At 43.4% G+C, this 21,815-nt stretch overlaps 1 protein-coding gene across 3 annotated transcripts in view; it reads left to right on the forward strand.

The window, feature by feature from the left end:
• Positions 1–674: 674 nt before the first annotated feature.
• LOC311526020 (uncharacterized protein) overlaps positions 675–21,815 on the forward strand; it is a 34,359-nt gene continuing 13,218 nt past the window's right edge. Inside the window, exons 1-10 of one of the 3 annotated variants that reach the window (XM_084638641.1) lie at positions 675–1,048; positions 2,961–3,000; positions 5,985–6,069; positions 6,773–6,882; positions 7,978–8,036; positions 9,303–9,413; positions 14,032–14,162; positions 15,159–15,283; positions 18,107–18,212; positions 20,007–20,205. In XM_084638641.1, coding sequence (XP_084494767.1) covers positions 967–1,048; positions 2,961–3,000; positions 5,985–6,069; positions 6,773–6,882; positions 7,978–8,036; positions 9,303–9,413; positions 14,032–14,162; positions 15,159–15,283; positions 18,107–18,212; positions 20,007–20,205 — 1,048 coding nt within the window. In that variant the 5' untranslated portion in view covers positions 675–966. Of the gene's footprint in view, positions 1,049–1,184; positions 1,450–2,960; positions 3,001–4,288; positions 4,311–5,984; positions 6,070–6,772; positions 6,883–7,977; positions 8,037–9,302; positions 9,414–14,031; positions 14,163–15,158; positions 15,284–18,106; positions 18,213–20,006; positions 20,206–21,815 lie in introns of those variants that run through there. The other 2 variants (XM_084638642.1, XM_084638643.1) reach the window with 2 other exon arrangements.

A 21,815-nucleotide genomic window follows, 5' to 3' on the forward strand; every position in this document is an offset into this window, starting at 1 on the left:
TTTGACCTGGCCTTGCTTTTTACATTTACTTTTGCAGATGCTCGGCTCTGCCTTTTAAATGTTGTTCAGTCCTCGCCCATTCTAGTCTCCCCAGTTTTGCCTCATTTCGGTTTGACTTTTCGATCAGCTCCCCCTGCCTGATCCATTCATGTATTTCTTTTGGAAACCCTGAGCCTGTCTCCCCCCGCATACAATGGGCTTGGGTGACTCCAGCTGGGACTTGCCCTTCCCCAGCCCGTGCTGCACAGCGACCGCCCGTCGCCTGAGAAAGGCCGCGCTCCAGGGAATGGATGGCCACGAGCCCAGGGACGGTCCTCGCCCAGGGGCTTGGGCCGGGAGGGACACGCTCCCGCCCTGCCAAAGCGCCACGGCTGTAGCCCCCCCACCTCTCAAGCGCTGAGGCGCGAGGAAGCGACCGAGCCCCGCCCCGCACATGCCCAGAGCAGAGCTAAGCGCCAATGGAAAGCCGAGGGCACAAAAATTGAGGGCATGGGCGCTTCCCCGTGGCTTCACTTCTCCCACGGCATATGTGCGCCAGGTCTCCGCGCATGCTCAGTAGGAAGGCAGGCCGCCCTCTGCTCATGCGCAGTAGCAGGAAGCGCACCGTTCGTTTGGGGTGCGGAGCGCCTTTTGTTGCTCCCGCGGCGGGGAGTTCGGCGGCGCTAGGACCCGGCGGACCGGGCTCGCACGCGGGTTTTTCCTCCTCCTCCTCCTCCTCCTCCTCCAGAGAAAGAGCGATGGCGGCCCGTTAGCGGCGCGTGCAGGCGGCGGGGCTGGGACTGCGCCGGACGCACCGGGGCCATGGGGGGCGGCGCGGCCTGGCCCCCTGCGTGAGGCGCGCCAGGCCCGCGCGTCCCCTCCGAGCGCGGCGCGGCCCTGTGGCGGCGAAGGCCGCTCGCCCTCCTCCCGCCCGGCCGGTGCCGGGGCATCCCCCCAGGCCAGGGCGCGGCGGCGGCGGCGGCGGCCATGGCCACCGAGCTGGAGCCCCCTGCCTCGGGCGCGGCGCCGCTGGAGGCGGAGGAGGACGAGGAGCACTGGTTGTACGGGGGTAGGTAGCCGGGCGGCCGCCGAGCCCAGCGCGAGTCGCCGCGGGGGATGCGCTGTGCCAGATGCTCCCCTGCGCCCGAGCACCCCTCGGCGGGCGGGCGGGCAGGGCACGGGGACTGTCCGCACTGCACCTCGCCCAGGCTCAGGCTCGGCTTTGGGCCCAGCCCGCCCACACTGACTGGGGCCAGCAAGCGCCTAGGGCCCCCAGCCCCGGAATGGCTGGGGTCCAGCCCCGGTCGTTTGGCAGTGTGGACGCAGCTCGAGCCACAGACCCTAGTCTGTATAGTGCAGTATAGACGTGTTAGCACAGCTGTGAGACTGGGGTCTAGCTATTGTAAAGCCAGGCTTAACAGTGCAGTGTGGATGCTCAAGTGCAGGCTTGGAAACAGTCAGTAGACCCAGGTTTGTAATGCTGTGTAGGCATAACTCATGAAAGCTCTCACTAGCCAGAAGGCAAAGTAAAACTAGGATAGAGCACAGGCACTCTCCAGATTATGGTCTCCCTCCCCCCTTAGCTTCTGGGCAGCTCCCTTCCCCTCACATTCTCTTCTTCTTCTCCTCTTGAAGAGATGATGGAATTGACGGGTGTTTAGGTTTATCTGGGAGCCTGTCCATACCCAACCCAGTACATGCCCTATGTGATGGTCTTGTATAAGATTCCACTGACCGTTGCAGGATTTTATATTGGGAGTGGAATAGAGATCATGGGTTGTGGCACTGCTGATAGACCACAATCAAATGAAAGACTCTTACCTATTTAACCTGTCTATCAGTTTTAGGTTTTTTCTATACTATCGATGGCATGACTGGAGTGTTTAAGTGTTTCCCACATAAATTAAAATTGTATGGCAGGGTTCCTATGGATTTTTCTCCCTCCCTTTGCTGAAGTGTATATGTACCTACACACATATGTATGCCCTACTAATTTACTTTGTTGTTCTAGCTATCATGTGTGATACTACTGTTATCCTTTACTGGGTTATGTCTGTTCCAGATCGTAAACTCCTTTAGAGTAGAAACTTGTTACTTTCAGTTGTTTGCCATGCATGTTTATGGCACTATATCAACAATAGTAAGTCTGAATCCACTACCTCAGCTGGGTGAGCTGGAGTGGGAGTTGACCTTTCATCAGAATTTTTTTCCTCTGGTTAATTTCTGTCACAGTCTTTGATGCTGTTTAATACAGTGTAGCATTGTTTGGCTTGTATATGATCACTTTTTAGGGTAATAGGGTAATGAAGAATGAAACTCTAATAGCAAGACATTGGCGTGCATAATAACTTTTAAAATCTGTCAAGTAAATGCATATTTGGGCCCCAGTTCTGTAATTGGATTGATGCAAGTGGACCCCTGTGCCACTTGGGGCTCCATATGTACCCAAGTGAAGGGTCAGGGCCTGGGTTTGCTGGCAGAGCATTCTTGGAACAGTTACCAAGCATCTTTTTCAATGCATCCATCACTCCATGTGTTTCCTACTGTTGTGAGCCTTTAATTTTTTTATTTTTGTCAATTAAGATCAATATGTTTTCTGGTCTTTTGATTTTTGCTTTTGAAAACTTCTTGACTTGAGGTCCTGTTCCCACCTAGCCTGGTCTGTCTCTCCCATAGAAAAACATGTGTGAAGACTCTTGGAGCCAAGATCCATACCTGGCTTGATAGCTGCCTTTATTCATTCTGTTGCATAATCTGGGGTCTAGCATTAAAAAGGCCTTTTTTAATTCTGTGAGTTGTCAAGGATGTGTAATGTTACTTTTTCATTGCTTTATTTCATATTGAGCTTTGCTTGAAAGCAAAGCATTACTTTATAATGTGTGTGTTTATGTGACAGTTTTTTCCCAAAAGGCCCAGACTGCGTTATAAGTTCCGATCTCTTTGGGTTTTGATTTAATATGTTCTTTTTATTATATTTGCAGATGACACCACTGGTAAGCAAGAAGATGGACCAATTGCTGGGTAAGTCCATAAACTATCCACTCATAATAACTGTATCTGCTGGGAGAACTTTGTCTCAGCATCAGGCTTGTAATACCTAGATACCTTGAGCCTAGTTTCAGATCTTGACAAAGTCAACTCAGCCCCTTGTACTGCAACAAATTGAGTTGTATGAACTTTACTGTTTAGACATCTTTTGGATGGGACCTTCAAAAACAAGTTCTGCGGTGATATTAAGGATCCAGTGTAACTTTTCATAAGATTAGAGAATTCTCCCAGTATCCTTGACCAAAATTCCACCTCCTCCACTATACTTTTGCAGTGTGGTATGCACCAGCTGTGCCTTCCTCCACCCCAGAGGTGTCTGCATTTGAATGTTTTTTGTAAGTGTACATATGATAGGAATTTCAGGATTGTTGAGCAGCTGCCATAAACTGGAGTCCAGGGTGCTCAGCAACGCAGAAAACTGAGCGCAGTGTTTGCTGCGCTTTGGGACCATTATGAATATTATCCTCTTTGGAGCAAGTATCCTCATTCAACCAATATGAACACACACAAGCAAACTGTAGACTATCTTATTGCACGGTTACTTAGCAAATGTAATGTCAACTATCCCTTGTGACAAGAAATAGCCTCTGATTTTAGACATAAATGTACTGCTAACCTGCATAAATAGTGTTCTTATCTCTTTATGATTTACATGAGATTATCAGAAATGCTCCATAAAATAAAGTAGCTACATCCTTCAGTTTATTAATCTTTGCAAATCACTGTAAAACCTTGAATGCAAAGTATTATTATTATTATTATTAACTTCCTGCTCTTATTTTTCTTATAGCCCTCATTTTGAATCTTTGCCCCACATATAGATTTTGTATGGGCTGTGAAATGAAATGAGTTGCTAAATTCTTTGTTAACCATTACCCCCTGATATTTGTTAACCATTGAAATTCGAGTATGACGTTCTATCTGAATATGTTGACTATCCGTGGGAAGACAATGTACACCAAATTACATGTCTTCAGTATCTCTTGACATTCCTTGATGGAGAGGATTTTGTGAAATTATAGCAGTGTTGTAAAGGGGCTGTTTTATAACTGGCACCAAAGGGTTTATGTTGGGATTCAGGGGATGGAAATAAAATGCCCAGGACTATTACCAACATAAAACTGATGACATTAGTCCTGTCAAAGTGATTATTTGTTCACTCTTCTTAAAACTGTAGGAAAGGGGTTAGGAAGTGGCTATTACTTTATAGATGTGTCCTTGAACTTTCAATTCACAAATTGTAATACACATCCACAGATACTTCGGGTGATTTGAAGCTGAAGGTAACATTTGTTGCTTTTCTTTAATTCAGTGCTGGCTGTTCAATGATCTTAGATTCTGAGACAATTCTGTGGTTTGATGTCAATCCTTTTAATTGCTTTTGATCTGGTAAAAAGAATGCCAGAGGTTTTGGGGAGCCATCTGTGGCAATTTCCTCCAGTGGTGCTTCTCTTTATCTTTGCACAATGACTTAATGCCCGTGACCTTGGAGTTGTTGTGGAGTCTGATCTTCTTTTTGAAGCCTGTTATGCTAATTTGTTAATGGAAGTGCTTTTGCTACCACCTCAGGAATTTGTCCATACTGGTACCTATGCTTACTAGGACAGCAACTGAAATCTTTGTCTGTACTTTTGTTTAATTGTGAAACTTTCCACTACCTCTCCCCCAACATGACTGTGTAGCTGATAAAGAATTAATTTAGCCTATTTGCCCAGGTTTGTCTGTCTCTCCACAATCTTGTCTTCCTCGCCTCCTAATAAGAGAGCTTCATTAGCTTCCAAAACTGCAGTGGGTTGACTTTATTTTATTTGATTCTTGGTAACAACTTCCAAGACTTTATATTGCTGGGCTCCATGATGTCAATGTGATCTTTGACTTCCTTGTTTAGAGGGTGTCTCCTTTTGTGCGGCCTCTGAAATGGCTTTAATCTGTTCAGTGTGTGGATTCTGTGTGTCGTGTGTTTGCAGGAACTAACCCCAAAGGGAGGAAACACTCGCTAACAGGCATGGTGCTTATTCCCATGAGTACCTTCGTTGACTTCAGTGGGATTACTCCCAGTAATAAGCTTTGCTCAGATGTGAGTGTTGGAATGTTTGGGCCCTTAAGTCCTCAGTTAAATTAACTTTTTAAAAAAGGATTCTATTATTAAAATTTCAAAATAACTCTTCCAGTTCCATGGCTAAATACACTGCCTTCTGATTTTTAGTTCCATAACATGTAAGGTACATATGATTTTTGTTGTGACTGGCTTGCTTGGATAATGCAATAAGCAATACTAACATTTGCTCCACTATCTTTAGTTAACAGCATAAATCTGAAAGTGCAATAATGGACATTAGGATTAATCTGCAATGAATAAGGAAATGGGATGGTCTAGGGATTGTTAATTACCTATCCTTTAATCTCCAGGTGACTGGTTAAAATTCAGTCCAAGTCCTTAATAACTGAATGTTGTTAATGTTTGGTGGCTTGTAGAAAGGGAATCAATTGATCTTAATCTAATTCCTACTGGGCAGGTGTCCTCTTCACTTTAAAATGCTTATATAATTGGCACTCTTGTTGGCAGTCTCAGGGAAAGGCCAAGGATTGAATGGGCCATGGAGACTGAACTATCTTCTAACCCTTAGAAGTAGTGGGGTTGAGGCACACTGATAATCTTTCAGAGCTCCTGCAAGTGCCTTAGCTGATTTGTGGATAAATAAGTGTTTGGTGTGCAAGGCTGCCCACTTGGCATCGTTCAGGAACTCTAAATTGACTTTCACCAAAAAAAGCAAAACCTGCTGAGATTGAATTTGAGCTAACTACTCTACTACCAGTCACCAGAATCAAATATGTCTGTTCTTGGTAAAACTATGATCAGAATGTTATCTTGATTCTGTACTGATGGGCACTTTGGACATACAAATAGGTTGCTCCATGGGTCAAGCGTATTTATTTTGGTCTGTTATATTTGGTAGACATGCAGAATCTTCTCATCCTTTGCAAGATGCTCCTCAGGAGAGCCGGCCTGTCACCAGTGAAGACCGAGAGATGTCTCAACATGTACGTGTTACAGCTGTAACTGTTGGATGTGGCTATTGCTGTGCAGTGCATGTTCACTGCTTGTAAATATTGGTGTATAACAAGGCTCAAGGAAACAAGGGGCTACTATCTGTCATAAATATAACTTATTACACCTATACCATAACAACTTATTAATTAGCAATTCTAGGTGCTAATTACAGCATATAGCTTTTCTGCCTAAAACGCCAATGGTCAGAGTATTAGGTGTTGGGATTGCCAAGATCTGCTTCTGACTCAGCCATTGACTCCTGGGATTACTCATTTTGAGCCTCTCAACTCCTCTGTACCTTAATTTCTCTGGCCCTGATTCAGGATAACACCCCATTGAAATTGGTGAGAGTTAACCACATGCTTAAAATTAAATGTGTGCTTAAGCACTTGCCTGAATCAGAGCCTAATGTGCAAAACTGGTATAGTAACACTTCTAGGCAACCCCACAGGGCTGCGGTGGGAGTTAAAGTTTGAAAATAGTTCAGACATCCTTGGATAAAAGGTGAAAAAATATTTATTAATTGTGTAAAAAATATTCTTGATTATTAACCAAGTGAAAAAGGACGTCTTTGTAACAGAATAATTCTTCTAACTTTTACTACTTTATTGAGCTTTTAAGACTTGTGTTCTCATCCAGGTGAATTTCTTGGGTGTAAGTATCAATGAGTCTTCATGTGTCTGTTACTGTTAGGCCCCTCCAGGTGGTGAAGATGAGGAGGAAGACAGTGATAGCGACAGTGATGATGATGATGATGTGAAAGTTACCATTGGCAACATTAAAACAGGAGCACCATCATACATGTATGTATCTCTGGTTACAGTACCTGCTGTTTATTGATCTTACCATTTTAAGAGGCGCAGTGAGTTTAATGGCTAGTGCCTGTTTCTGGCATTGGCTTGCTGGGTGACCCATTTGTAAAATGAGGCTAATACTCCCCATGTCAACTGCCATCATATTAAATAATTAATATCGGTGGAGCACTTGACTGAGTGAAATAGAAGGTGGGAAATAGTGCAAGTCCTTAATATTACTTTGATTCCTGAGGTTTTGCTGAATTTAAATGAAGAATCAAGCTAAACAGCAGATGAATTAAATCGAAGTCCTGAATTAATTAATTGTTTCAGCTGGCCAATTCTTCACAGCTGAGGAATGGTGAGACCAGTTTTGCAAACTAGCCACCTGTCACTGAGATGCTTCAGAATCTGAGTCTGAATAACACTTAGCTATTCTGTATTAGATGGAAATAAGGGGGCAGCATTTCTGGTTGCTGCTGGCAACCATTGTCTTAAGGAAACCTTTTACCTGTTCATTGCAGTATATTGTAATCCTTCATTGCAAGGATAACTCTCCTCTGCTTCTGCAGGAAAGGTTTGGGGTCTTATGGATCATTCTAAAGAGCGATGGCCCCATTCATCATTCTTTGATTCATTAGATTTTTCCAAACATCCTTTTTTGGATTCTGTGTTTTTCGTTGTTATCCAGACTGCTCCCTTCCTTTCACATATTCTGTACAGACTTGCTGCTACAATTCTTTCCCCCATTGCCCAGCTCCATCCTAATTCATAGTCTGTCACAAGCATGTTCTCTGGCAGGATGGTACCTACCAACACTGGGGAAATCATCAGGCTCTGCTTCTGAGTCCAGACAATCTTGTGTGTTGCTGCGTATCTGAATGTACGCTGCTGGATATCCATTTCAGTATGCTGCCCTCTCCACCATCAATAGATTTACATGAACAGTGCAATTTAATTTTTAAAGTAATGGAGTCTTAAGATAAGGTAAAGGGCATTGTTGGTTGGGACAACTCTTTATGTTAAGGCTAGAATGTACAACAAAAAATCCAATCTATATATTGAAATACTGATGCAAATCTTTTCTCATTCTTTTCTGTCTAGGGGGACTCCTATGAATCTGAACTTAAAAACGGGTAGAGGCTATGGAACATCCTCTTCAGGTATTATAATCATAATAATAATATTTATTTTACCTTCTGTATTTTGGGGTATTTCACACTTCTTGCACAGGTTTTTTGCTGAAGTCTCTGGCATGAATGGCTGGAACAGCGAAAAATATTGCTTTCTCTCTTTTGAAGGTTGTGTGAAATTAAAGTATCTTCTTTAAAGCAAGAGTGAGCTCTGTGCAAAGAGTTTCTTAAAGATTAGTGGCTAGCTGGGGAGAATTGATGGCCCAACATGTGTTGGAGGAACAGCCAGCTGGTAATTGATCACCTGGAAATGCCAGGCAGCCAGGTTGTAATTGCTGTTTTAAACTGAAAATGGGGAAAAAAAGACAATAATCCCTGTGTAACACAGCATCTGTCCAGTACAGGATGTTACTAGAGAATAAATGCTTGGGGCTGGATTTTACTATCCTTGCTTGCACTGAGTGTTACCTCACTCCATGAGTTGTCTTACTGAGATCAGTAGGGCTACATGAGGTGTAAGATATTAATCGTCAGGAGTAAGGGCACAAGAATCTGGCCCTTGATTGTTAACTAATTAGTTGGCTGGAATCAGCCCTCAGTGCCTCATTCAGTTTGTATTCTACATCATATGTTGGGTTTAAAATATCTCTGCAATGTCCTCTTCCCTTTTACCCCTCTTTTCCTTTCGATATGGGAGACTGTCTTTTTTTGCAGTCCCTATTTTCCCTTTTCCCAGTCTCTTTGTGGTGATTATCCTCACTCTGGCTGAGGAGACTTGAGATGTAGTTGCTTCCAAAGTCTTTTTCTTCTTGCAAAGTGCTGAGCACCAGACACTCCCTTTGGCTCCAGTGAATTGTTGGCCTATTGTAAAATCAAGCCCAAAGCTAACATTAAAAGTAGACCTGTCTGCATCTGTTGGGGTGGGGATTGTACTGAATGATCTTGAGAAAAGTTAAGAATATTTTTCTTCTGAGCTAAATCTCAGAGTTGCCTAAATGGCTTATTTCGTTCATCTATATTGCTGGTGTTTGGGTGGGTCTTTTTTTCCTCGCCTCCCAGCTCTCCCGGTTTAGCAGCTATAACACCATGGCCATCTATTCACAAGTCACTGAAAAGTGTGGTGTTGTTTTTTTTAACTCAAAAGTTAGATCTGGTTACATTTAGAAATAGACAGATGCAGAGCTGATGTTAAATTCATAGCAGATAATAGCTATTTTAAACTGAATAATTTGCTCATCAAACTGGTGGATTAGAAGCATTGCATTAAAAACAGTAACCGTTTCTCTCTCTTCAAAGCCAAGTTGCAGCCCAAAGGTATTGATCTAGATGCCACAGGGAATATAAATGGATTGCCTGTAATAGAAGTGGATTTAGATTCGTTTGAAGACAAACCGTGGAGGAAACCAGGTGGGGCCTCAAAGTTTCTTGTGGTAAATATTTTCTGCAGTTCTGTTTTATTTTGCTTTTCATGTATAGTTTCTGTGAAAGTGTTGCTGCCATGGGGGATGGAGGGGGAAATCCAAACAACCCCTAGTGCTCAGCTCTGACTCCTGTTCTGAGCAATTAGTGACGCTAACTAGAGTTACTGAGCCATGTGCCAATTTCAACAGTGATCAGAAGAAATTGGGCTAGACTTGTGTTCTGTTTCTTACTTTCCTAAAGAAAAGTAGCTGGTCTTTATATTCACCCTCTGTTTCCTAGAACATACAGCTCTGGTAGCAGTATAATAGCATTTGGCCAAATCTTGAAGTCAGTTGGACTTTTTGTTGTTGCCTTCTGTGCGGTCAGGATTTGGCTGTAGGTGAGAGATGGTCTTTTGATGCACAGCAGCTGGCATGCTTTAGCCCTTCCTGGCTGAACTCAAGGACACCCCTTGTGCAGCCTTGTCATTGGTGTTCCTTTGGAATGTCAGCACTTCAGTTGGGAAGTACCTGGTGCATGAAGGAGCATGGGGATGGATAGTTTGTTCTTAGCAAGTTAGCATTCACCCACACAATTCCTGTTGTTGTCAGTGGGAGTTGGGGCATAATCCATATATATTGTGAAGGAAAGCAGTCACACTCAGTTCTTGACAGGAGCATCTCTAATGTGAGTTGATGTATCAAAAAAGCCACCAAACAATCCAGTAAGGAAAATAAACTGATTTACACATTGGAGGGAAATATTGGTTGTTTCCTGCCAGTGTGTAACAGGGCAAGAGTTTGAGTCAGAAGATGGGTTCCGCTCCAGGGTCTGCCACTAGCCAACTGTGTGACCCTGGGTGAGTTACTCTCCATGCCTCAGTTTGTGTCTCTGTATTATGTGGATAGCGATACTCATCTTTGTAGAACACTGAGATCTATAGATAAAAATTGCTATGTAACATAAGATTAAAATATGGGAAGTTTATTTTATCTTCTGTTTACATTGGTTTTGTATTGGGGAGTTTTCTACATCAAAGTGACTCTTGTATACAAACTATAAAACGCTTGAAGTGAAGTCTTTTCTATTTTTCAGCTGTGTTTCTGGACTTTAGTTATTTTTTATGAGAGATCCAAACACTTATTACAGCAGCCGTGCAAAATTGGCATGAAAATCTATTAGTCTGGGAATAAAATCCACTCACTTGCTCCTTCATATAATGGCGGGGAGCTAATATTTTACTTGTTTTTGGAACGCTGTGCATGAGATGTGTTTGATTCATCTCACCCACCTGAAATGAAGGGCAGTAGGAGGGACTATGGAAAATTCAAATCACTGTGTTATTTCAGTATTGAGCAGTAGGCACTTTGTGATGAATGGGTGTTGGTGTAGATGTAATAGAAAATATATCCTTTTTTTCTGCAGGGGATTTGACTACGAAGTGAAAGAGAGACTAGGAAGAGAAGAAGTTAGGAAAGAACAGAATTAGAGCAGTGATACCAGTAAAGTTCAGAGATACGAGCGTGGGGATCATTATTGTCCTGCTGACTCATCTCTGGACCAGGAATGATCCAAGTAGCCATAAAATAATATTGCTTTGAAGTATGAATTGAGGTAAAATTAAAGCACAAGCTTGGCCCATATTCTAACATTCACATTAGGTTGTTCTTTGTGCTACTTCAGTAGCCTCTTCCTGGGCAGCCTTCTGGGTTATGTCCTAGACAATAAGATCAGTCAGCAAGATAGTGTCTCCTTAATAAGCCGGGGAGGGGAATGAAACTTCACACCATCAAAGCATGAATGAAGGAGCAAAATCTAATCCAATGAAGCTGATGTGTAAATTTCATGTTGCTACGCCTGAGTTGGAATACATCTGCCCTGGGGGTGCAGCAGGAAAAGTGGCTGGCAGGAGGATGTAAGAAAGTATAAGGTCAAAATCCTGACCTTATCATGGCCAGATAGTCTTAGCTGAAACTCAAGGATTTAAACTAGGATTTGTTGTTTTACAGTTGGTCAAGCTAGAAATACCTTTGTAATGGGAACGTTGAGGGACTTTTTAACAATGCTAGGAAGTGCTTCTGTTTTACACTGCTGTAGAGTTATGTCTTCATACAATTTCATAAAATTATCCACAAGTGATAAAGACAGAACCTTTAAATTATCACATCTCCTCAGTTCAAATCCTGGCTGGGATCACAACTGAACAATAAGTCTATATGATCTAAACCATGTTATAAAGGTCACTTGCAGTTTAGCACAGTTGACGCAATGGGCAGGCCCTGGTGTAGAGAATCTTTAATCAGAATGGCAAAGGGCAGTCCAGGTCAGAATAGAAAAGCATTGGTGGAGCTAAGGTGGAAAAAGTCTCTGTGCCACTGACAGTTAGTTTTCATCAGCACTAACTCCTCCGTAGAATTATAAGAGGACTAATATAGGATACCACTCTGAAAAACTAAATCGATGAATTCACATAAGTTATCTCTCTTACAATATCCTGAATTTGTGTTGAACCTTGCATCCAAAGGGTCCCAGAGCACTTCATAGAATCATAGAATATCAGAGTTGGAAGGGACCTCTGGAGCTCATCTAGTCCAACCCCCTGCCCAGAGCAGGACCAATCCCCAACTAAATCATCCCAGCCAGGGCTTTGTCAAGCCTTACCTTAAAAACTTCTAAGGAAGGGGATTCCACCTCCTCCCTAGGTAACGCATTCCAGTGTTTCACCACCCTCCTAGTGAAAAAGTTTTTCCTAATATACAACCTAAATCTCCTCTACTGCAACTTGAGACCATTACTCCTTGTCCTGTCATCTGCTATCACTGAGAATAGTCTAGAGCCATCCTCTTTGGCTCAGGTAGTTAAAAGCAGCTATCAAATCCCCCCTCATTCTTCTCTTCCATAGACTAAACAATCCCAGTTCCCTCAGCCTCTCCTCATAAGTCATGTGTTCCAGACCCCTAATCATTTTTGTTGCCCCTCGCTGGACTCTGTCCAATTTCTCCACATCCTTCTTGTAGTGTGGGGCCCAAAACTGGACACTACTCCAGATGAGGCCTCACCAATGTCGAATAGAGGGGAACGATCACGTCCCTCGATCTGCTGGCAATGCCCCTACTTATACATCCCAAAATGCCATTGGCCCTCTTGGCAACAAGGGCACACTGTTGACTCATATCCAGCTTCTCGTCCACTGTCACCCCTAGGTCCTTCTCTGCAGAACTGCTGCCTAGCCTTTCGGTCCCTAGTCTGTAGCGGTGCATTGGATTCTTCTGTCCTAAGTGCAGGACTGTGCACTTGTCCTTGTTGAACCTCATCAGATTTCTTTTGGCCCAATCCCCCAATTTGTCTAGGTCCCTCTGTATCCTATCCCTACCCTCCAGCATATCTACCACTCCTTCCAGTTTAGTGTCATCTGCAAACTTGCTGAGAGTGCAATCCACACCATCCTCCAGATCATTAATGAAGATATTGAACAAAACCGGCCCCAGGACCGACCCTTGGGGCACTCCGCTACATACCGGCTGCCAATTAGACATGGAGCCATTGATCACTACCCGTTGAGCCCGACAATCTCTAGCCAACTTTCTACCCACCTTGTAGAGCCTCCATCCAGCCCATACTTCTTTAACTTGCTGACAAGAATACCGTGGGAGACTGTGTCAAAAGCTTTGCTAAAGTCAAGGAATAACACGTCCACTGCTTTCCCTTCATCCACAGAATCAGTTATCTCATCATAGAAGGCAATTAGATTAGTCAGGCATGACTTTCCCTTGGTGAATCCATGCTGACTGTTCCCGATCACTTTCCTCTTGTCTAAGTGCTTCACAATTGATTCCTTGAGGACCTGCTCCATGATTTTTCCGGGGACTGAGGTGAGGCTGACTGGCCTGCAGTTCCCAGGATCCTCCTTCCCTTTTTTTAAGATTGGCACTACATTAGCCTTTTTCCAGTCTTCCGGGACTTCCCCTGATTGCCATGAGTTTTCAAAGATAATGGCCAATGGCTCTGCAGTCACATCCGTCAATTCCTTTAGCACTCTCGGATGCAATGCATCCGGCCACATGGACTTGTGCACGTCCAGCTTTTCTAAATAGTCCCGAATCACTTCTTTCTCCACAGAGGGCTGGCCACCTACTCCCCATGCTGTGCTGCCCAGTGCAGTAGTTTGGGAGCTGACCTTGTTTGTGAAGACAGAGGTAAAAAAAGCATTGAGTACATTAGCTTTTTCCACATCCTCTGTCACTAGGTTGCCTCCCCCATTCAGTAAAGGGCCCACACTTTCCTTGGCTTTCTTCTTGCCAACATACCTGAAGAAACCCTTCTTGTTACTCTTAACATCTCTTGCTAGCTGCAACTCCAGGTGTGATTTAGCCTTCCTGATTTCATTCCTATATGCCCTACATTCATATTTTACTAAGAAGTACCCACCTCTTATGAGGAATGCAACAGTTTTGGAACTCTCACACCAACACTATACAAAGTTCAGAACAGAACGTGAAGAACAACCCCATGTCTAATTCTCTATAGGAAATTTTAAACTCTCCATGTAAGCACTTCAGGAGCATTTGAGAGTGCAAATGTGTACTCCCAGAGTCGCTCTGTTGACTTGTAGCTTCATTTTCAGGTGCTGACCTTTCGGATTACTTTAATTATGGATTCAATGAAGAAACATGGAAAGCTTATTGTGAAAAACAGCGACGGCTTCAGCTTGGACTGGATCCCTCTCCGCCTATCAGCAGTGAGAATAAGATCACAGTAAGTAACATGCTTTCCAGTGTGTGGGTGCAGTACAGAAGCCTGCTCATTTTGTGGGCACATAAGTACAAGTTTAAAAATGGAAGCTGGTTTAGAAATGTGATCCTGGAATATTAACTGAAAGGCAAGCTGTCAAGAATGATGGACCTAAACATTTTTTTTTTAGTGGAGATGAGATTAACTCTCCCTCTGCTAATAAGTTGTTCCCTTGCCTAGTTGAATGAGGCACTCCAGCAAACATGGAGATTATCGATACGATGGCAAATAAAAATCCCCTGGGATGGTGAGATTTAGGTGTATTCCCAAAGAAGGCTGTGCCCTCGAGATTGTCCGGCTGTGGAGCTGGGCAGGTAACACAGCCAAAGTCCTCAAGTTGGTGTGTGTGTGAATTTAGTGCTGTGAGAGGTGTAGGGTTGACAGACCATTGACTTAAGTCTGGTCTGAGGAGCCAACTGTGATGTGAGGGGCATTGTTTCCCTGGCCTATTCGCTCCTTGGCATCTCTGCCGAGACTTCACCAGTTGTGTTGCCACTTCTTGTGATGTGGACTCCTGCCCACCATGGCCACCAAACTCATTTCACAAGGGCTACCGAATGGCCCTCAGATGGTAACAGCTTTTGGTCACTTGGCAGGATTTGAATGGGTGAGCTAGAGGCAAAAGCCTCCATATCCAATTTCCAGTTCCCTGAATTAAGGACTGGAAAAACAGGACCACAGTCAGGTTAGGTATATCTTGGGGCTTCTAATGGGAATTAAAAATGGGAAAAGTAGGCCAAGTATTGAAAAGTCATTTAACGTGCAAAAATCTGTAATTGACTGAAGACTGGATATTTACTTTGCGTGAACCTTGTCGTCCAATTGGATCATTGCAGATGAATGTTCTGGTTTGCTCCTCGCTGGAGCCTCTTTCTCCTACTAAGAGCAGATCTTCATGACTTATAACTCAGCTGGTAACCAAAGACAGATATGTCTCTGTCTTTTCTTTTTATTCCTCAGGTTCAGCAAGGAAGGACAGGAAATTCAGAGAAAGAACCAGAGAACAACATTATCAAAACGGAATTCAAAACGGATTTTGTGGCTCTGATAGGAGGACGGATGAAGGCTGGGCCTCCACCAAATAGGTAAGGAAGTGTATGGAAGCTGCATTGAAGTTCTCTATTTTAATGTATTAAATAATAGGACAAGTGGGATCCTGCTATTTCTTTGTCTGAGTCTATTATGGACCCCAAACAAGGCAGCAACTTTTAAACTATATTGGATGTTACCCTGTAATTCAATAGTTATCACCCTCCCCAATGACACTCGGCTCTGTAGTTGTGGAAACCGCCCCTCCCCCCCAATCTCCATTTCCTTACCCTGTTGGTGTCCCCACTGTTACACCGTGTGAGTAGGTAGGCAGACCTGGTGCTATGCTGCATGGTCCCAGCCTCACAAAGGGGAGCTTTGCAGAGGATGGGCTAAGACAAGGAAGTCTTCCTGCTATGGAGCTTCACCTCGTTTGGCTGCTGGTTCTTCCAGAGCCAGGTCCAACTCCCATTGAAGTCAATAAGTCATTCCGTTGCCTTTAACCAGAGTTGGCTCAGGCCTTGGTAATGGACAAGAGGAGCTACTTGGTTTTTGAACTGCCTGCTCTGCATATACTATCAGTTGGATGTCAGTTTGGTGTTTTTTCCCTAGACAAAGTAAAATGGCTTTTAGTAATTCTAACTGGAAACCTGTACTGGACAACAGTCACCTTCCTGACAATATGGCTCTGATTATTTTTTATAAGGAGCTTTGGGAAACCTGGTTACAGGAAACCAAAGCAGATTTTTCTTTTAAAAATCTGTTTTGCACACCTCTGCTGATCATATCTAGGAACCAGTCCTGAACCTGTGTCTCACTCTTTTCAGTGGAGACTTTGAGTAGAATGAGAAGAGAGGTTCTCTGGGTTCGCTCTGGATTATTCATACTAAAAGAACTTTAAAGTTCCAATTTCTTTCTTTCTGTCTAAGCAGTTAGGTGTGTCTTGCATTTCCCGTCTTCTTGACAGAGAAATCAGACTGATCCGTTTTACTTTCCAGCTCTCGCATGTGATGCTATTCTTTCTCAAAGTCTGTGCAAATCCAACCTGCTCCTACTGAAATAAATGAAAACTTTTCTTTCCTTTTTGGGCTTTGTAAAGTTCCTTTTTCTTTAAGAAAATACATTCTAGCCCTAATACATTTAGCAATGTCCATTTTAACATGGAATCAGTATTGCCTTTATCTAGAGATTGATTTTAATCCAGGTTAATGTGTTTAAATACCTTTGGTGCTATAGCCACAGCACGTCTCTCTGTTGGCACTAGGATAAATGCCATGAAATTGGACATCTATTGTGCTACTATATCTCAACAATCAGCAGGTTGTGTTTACAAAGTCTTGTTTCCAATGACAGTGGAAATGGGAAGGACAGCAAACTTCACTAGTTTTGTTTAGCTCTGGCCCTTCTGTAACTTGCTTGTACCACAGTAGAAGGTGTTAGGTGTGATCCTACTTCTCGCTGGATGGATTGCAGCAGAAGCTGACTGTGGCGGTGCTGTTTGCAATGGCTTTGTCAGGCAAAAGATGCAGAAGTCACAAACTTTGGGTGGGGGGGGAATGCAACACTTAATGGGATCCCATTATTTGGAGTCAAGTATCCTTTATTGTTAGTTAAAATACTGTGAACTCTTTTTAGTAAATGACTTCAACAGTTAATTAAAAGCTCATGTGGCTTTCCAGTAGAGCCAGACTGAAATTTTCTGGTGGAGTTTCACTCAGTAAGGGGCTGGCTAGAATGGCCCAGACCTGGGTTTATGTCCTAACATCAGCTACTGTCACAAAAGTAATGACAAATTCACAGCCTTCGGGAGGAGGGGGACTCTGCATCCTTTAAAGGATCAGGCCCTTCATGAGCTGCTGTCTCTGCACAAGAAACTCTAACCTGTCTATTCAGATAGTCCCAACTGCCTTGTCACTTGGTCTTTATTACTGAAAATATTTTCATAAACCTACGTTTGATTCCTAAAATCCCTTCAACTCTCCTGCTTCTCCTTCATCCCCCAAATCCTGTGCTTGTGACATCACAGCTGTGAAAATAGTTGTCCCCAGTATAGGATTTTGAATAAGCAACAGGAAGATACAAATTCTTGAGAAACAAAGATCCTGGGCTGATTTTGATCTAACTAGGGTAACCAACAGCAGAATCTGCTCCCCTGTTTATATGCAAACACCCTTTATTAATATAACGCCCCATCTTGCTCCCATTACAGCCAGTGGTAAAACTCTCCCTGACTTCTTTGAGAGGAGGACTGGGCCTAGGAATAGAGGCAAAAAATGTGTCCAACAGTCAGAATTGTAACCAAAGAGAGTATTTGGTTTAGAGTGATGGTCTGTGAGTGTTAGCATGGATCCATCATGAAATGGTGCAAATTTGGAGCTGTCTCTGGTCTAAGGGCCTCAAGTGCTATGCACTCTCCACTCCTGCTAGATCTGTTTGCAAGGGCATTGGGCCTGATCCTGCAACCTGTACTCACTTGAGTAGTCTTATTGAAGGGTAGGTGAGTGACAGTTTTCAGGGTCTGAACTGGAGATGTTCAACACCCCCTTCTCCCTCTGAAGCCAGTAGAGTATTCTTCACATCTCAGGATCAAGCACAAAGTGGTGTCTAAAGAGACCTAACTCTCTACCTGTAGCCAGAGCTCAAGTTGTGCACATGCAGCAAAGGATTCCCCACCTTTCTACTGTGTTTCCCTGCCAGTTTGAGCTCTGCCTGGAGTGATTTTTCCCTAGGTGGAAAAGAATGTGCTTGGCCTTTTTGCTTTAGTTCTCCCAGCATGAGAGAGGGCTCTCTGTTGGGGGGGGGGGGGGGAGTGGGAAGAGAAAAACTGTTACTTCTAATTTCTGTGCTGAACCTGAGAAGATATATCTACTTTGTACCAGGAAGCTGGGTGGGACAATTGATGTGATTGGTGGACAGGCAGGCACTATTAGGAGGGTAGAAGGAAGACGCCGCGATAAACACGCCTCAGAGGAAAATCCCATTCAGGTAAACAGCTTCAAGCTGTCTTCAAACATTTGATATCCCGTGCACTTTCAGATGAACTTTGAGCAATTGTCTGCACTTTCCTGACTGTCTACTTCTGTAAAATATGGGGTTTGTTTGAAATGGACACTGTCAAGATTGCAAAATAAATCACCAATCATAACGTATGCACATGCCATTGCCCCCCTAATGGGTGGAATCAGAACTCAACTGTATCATCAGCCCTACAGTGCTAATGGAGATTCTCTTCCCCCCACCCCTCCCACACACACTGGGACTTCTGTTTTTTGAGCAGGAGGGTCCGAGCTCCCTACTGCCATCATGATATTCAGCAAATGTTAACTGTGAAGTTTCTAGATGGATTTGTTAGTGGTTTTTTTGTGTTTTTTTTAAAAGCCATACCTTTTTACGAATGTGTTCTCCTTTTAAACCTGAAAGAATTGTAACAATCCAATTTACTTTCAGTGTTAATTGCTGTCATTTACCTTTTTCTCATGTTGGACCGTAAAACTATTCTGGTCATTTTTCTTTTTCCATTCCCATGCACTAACCTAGTGCTGTTGTGTGGGGGTTTCCAACATTACTAGGGAATGTTTATGTATTTTTTTTGTCATTTTAAAAAAATAAATAACATTCATGTCAGTTGTTGTTCGACATTCTTCACCCTGCAGAGTCTTAGTGTTGGGACTCTACTACTTAATGATGTCTTTAAAGGGGACAAAAAAATCAAGTTACAAACCGTGGGCCTGTTCTGATCTCACTTCAGTGTAACTCCATTGACTTCAGTGGTATCATCCCATATAAAACCTAATGCCCATATTCTGCTGGGATTCTCAGCAGCCAGAAGCGAGGGGTTTTCAGAGAGTCCCCAGAACCTTCTGACCAGAACAATTCTTTTCTATCTGTCCCCTCCAACGCAAAAAACTAGTGTGCATGACCCCCCAAAATCTTTTATAAAATAACAATGTTGGGAAAGTGCAAACAAACCTTTTACTAAGGGTAGGCCCCAGTGGTGCATCAAGGCTAAATCTGCTTAGTAAATTCTTCTTCCCTTTACCAAGCGCTGGTGTCTGCATATCCAAATCATTTTGGTGTTTGCTGTATACTGAACTTTAAAATAGTGGCAATGTGAACATAAAGGGCCAAATTCTCTTGCCAGTTAGACTGGTGTGACTCCAGCAGTGCTCCGTTAATTTTGATGGTGGATTTACACTGATGCAACTAGGAGCAGAATTTGACCCCATACTGTATTTGTGAAGAAAGCAAATTGGATGCACTTCAAAAACAAATTTTTGAACAGAATTGTCTGTTTAATAAGAGTTAGCATATCACCACTCGAATGGGGCTGCTCTTATTTTGAGGGCTGTGATGTGGGGCCTGATCTCAAGAGTGGCTGTGTTCAACCCCTCTTGGGATCCGGTTTTTGGCTAGTTCTAAGGGTATTATTAACGTAAGGGGCATGCAAGTGACCCATTCAGTCATAATTCTGTGCATCCCTGGGGCAGGGGTATCTCGCATAGGAGTAGATTTGTAGCTAGCTTGGACTCTACCACTTGCTGTGTTCATGCTAGCAAAGATGTTTGTTGGCAGGGCATTTCCTTGCATGCTGAGCTTGTGACCTCTCCCCTGTAGTGTGTCTAAAAGGCTGAGACTGTCCCCGACTTACTCCCTCCCTGTAATGTTGGGGTGCTTGGGTTCTGTGGCACATGACCCTTTTGCCAGCACTGGGAGGCACTGACTGCAGGCTCCAAGGGGTAAAATACCATCTTCTATTTTCTGTCTGTTTTTGTTTTAAAGGTTCTTGGAGATCATGGAAATAAGCCACAACCCCCACAGCAGCCCCAGCAACCATCACAGCCCCAGCAGCCACCTCAGCAACAGCCGTTTGTACCACCAGCAGGTCCCCCACCTCCCCCAATTGCTGGGCCACCCCCACCACACTTTCTCCACCCTCCACCTCCAGTTACTTCTGTCCCACCTCCTCTGCATCCTCCAGGTAGGTATTTGCTCTGAATACAGAGCAATCTTGATTGCGCAGCAATCTCTGAGTGTGTTAAGTTCAGATACCTGAAACTTGGGGAAATCAAAGGAATCTTTAGTATAATTAAGAAATGTTAAGGGACAGTTGAGCAGCCATGTATCATATCACTGAGATTCCACTAACTCAAACTGCAACTCAGACAGCTGGGGAACCCTCCCTGCCTTCAGATTTTATATATATATATATATATATATATATACTCTTCAGGGCTGCTGTTCCTCTTGAATGGCTCTCAGTGTTTTGTTTCAGTCGCTGATGTCACTTGGATACCATGCTGCTTGGCATCTTACACATGGATAAGTAGACTAGCAATTTCTATTAATCTTTGAAGGAAGATAGGAACATAGGAATTGCCTCATTGGATCAGAATAGTGTGCTATCTACATAGTCCAGGATCCTCTCTGACAGATACTTCAGAGGAAGGTGAGACACCCCGTCCGTAATGGACAGTTCTGGAATAATCTGCTTAGAGGGGAAGTTTTTCTTACTCAGGTTGGGTGGTGGTTAGTTTGTGCCCTGAAGTCTAAGGGTTCATATCCCTTCTATATGTGTATCCTATACATTTTATCATACCTTGTGTCACTGTGGGATATTACTTGTATAAACATCTGAGAGTGTAAGCAGGTATTAGAGTTCTGCCCATTTTATTTTTCACTTTTAAGAGAATAGTGTGAATGTATGTGCAAATGAGGGGCCTCCCATGGACTCCTGGCAAGCTGTCAGTGTCTCTCAATGTCGTCAAGTTTGTGCTCCCTTACAGAGATTGAGTAGGTAGGCGTGGTGTTGAGTGCACTTGGCACTTAAGAAGACTCACTGAACTTAAAAATCACATCTCCCAGAATGCTTTTTACCTACGGTAGTTACAATGCCTAGGAGGCTAGAACCTAATGATAGAGGGAGGGTGCCTCTATTTTTGTCTGGGTATTCCCCCTTTGTGTCTTTGGCAATATTTTGCATATAATCAGTTTCTCTTTCTCCTGCACAGTCACTCACCTTCCTCTGATGTTTGTATGGATCTTACACAATAGCAAGAGGGGGAGAGAAATTTTAACAACAAAAGAGGGGAAAAAAAGCCACTCGGCAGGGGGACTTGAGTATTTGTAGACCTGAAACTATTTTAAATTTATTTTTAGAGTGACTAGATTTCAAGTGGATGGTGGTTCCTTGTATAATAAATGTAACTGTGACAAATTGGTGTATGCTTCACACCTAACTTTAGAGAGGGGCTGATTAGATAGCGGGATTACATTGTTTTCCTGAAGGAAAGGAGCATTGTTCAGTGGTAAGAGCAGGGCTATGGGGGTCAGGAGTCTCAGGTTCTACTCCCATTTCTGCTACTTGATGCACTGTGTGACACACCTTCCTGGAGATAACCTATGTGAATTGGGGTTAGATTAGTATTTATTTTCTAGAGAGGAACCAAAATCATCTCTTTAAAAACATCTGGTTCAGTAATGCGTGTTGATCCTGGTCCAGAGATTAGATTAGACATATTTACTCTGAATGGACAGTTTGTCATTCATTTATCTTTGATCTAGTGTTGCATGAGTCAGTGTCTCAGGTGA

This window comes from Lepidochelys olivacea (genome assembly GCF_965140295.1).
Source record: "Lepidochelys olivacea isolate rLepOli2 genome assembly, chromosome: 9".
Taxonomy (NCBI): Eukaryota; Metazoa; Chordata; order Testudines; family Cheloniidae; genus Lepidochelys; species Lepidochelys olivacea.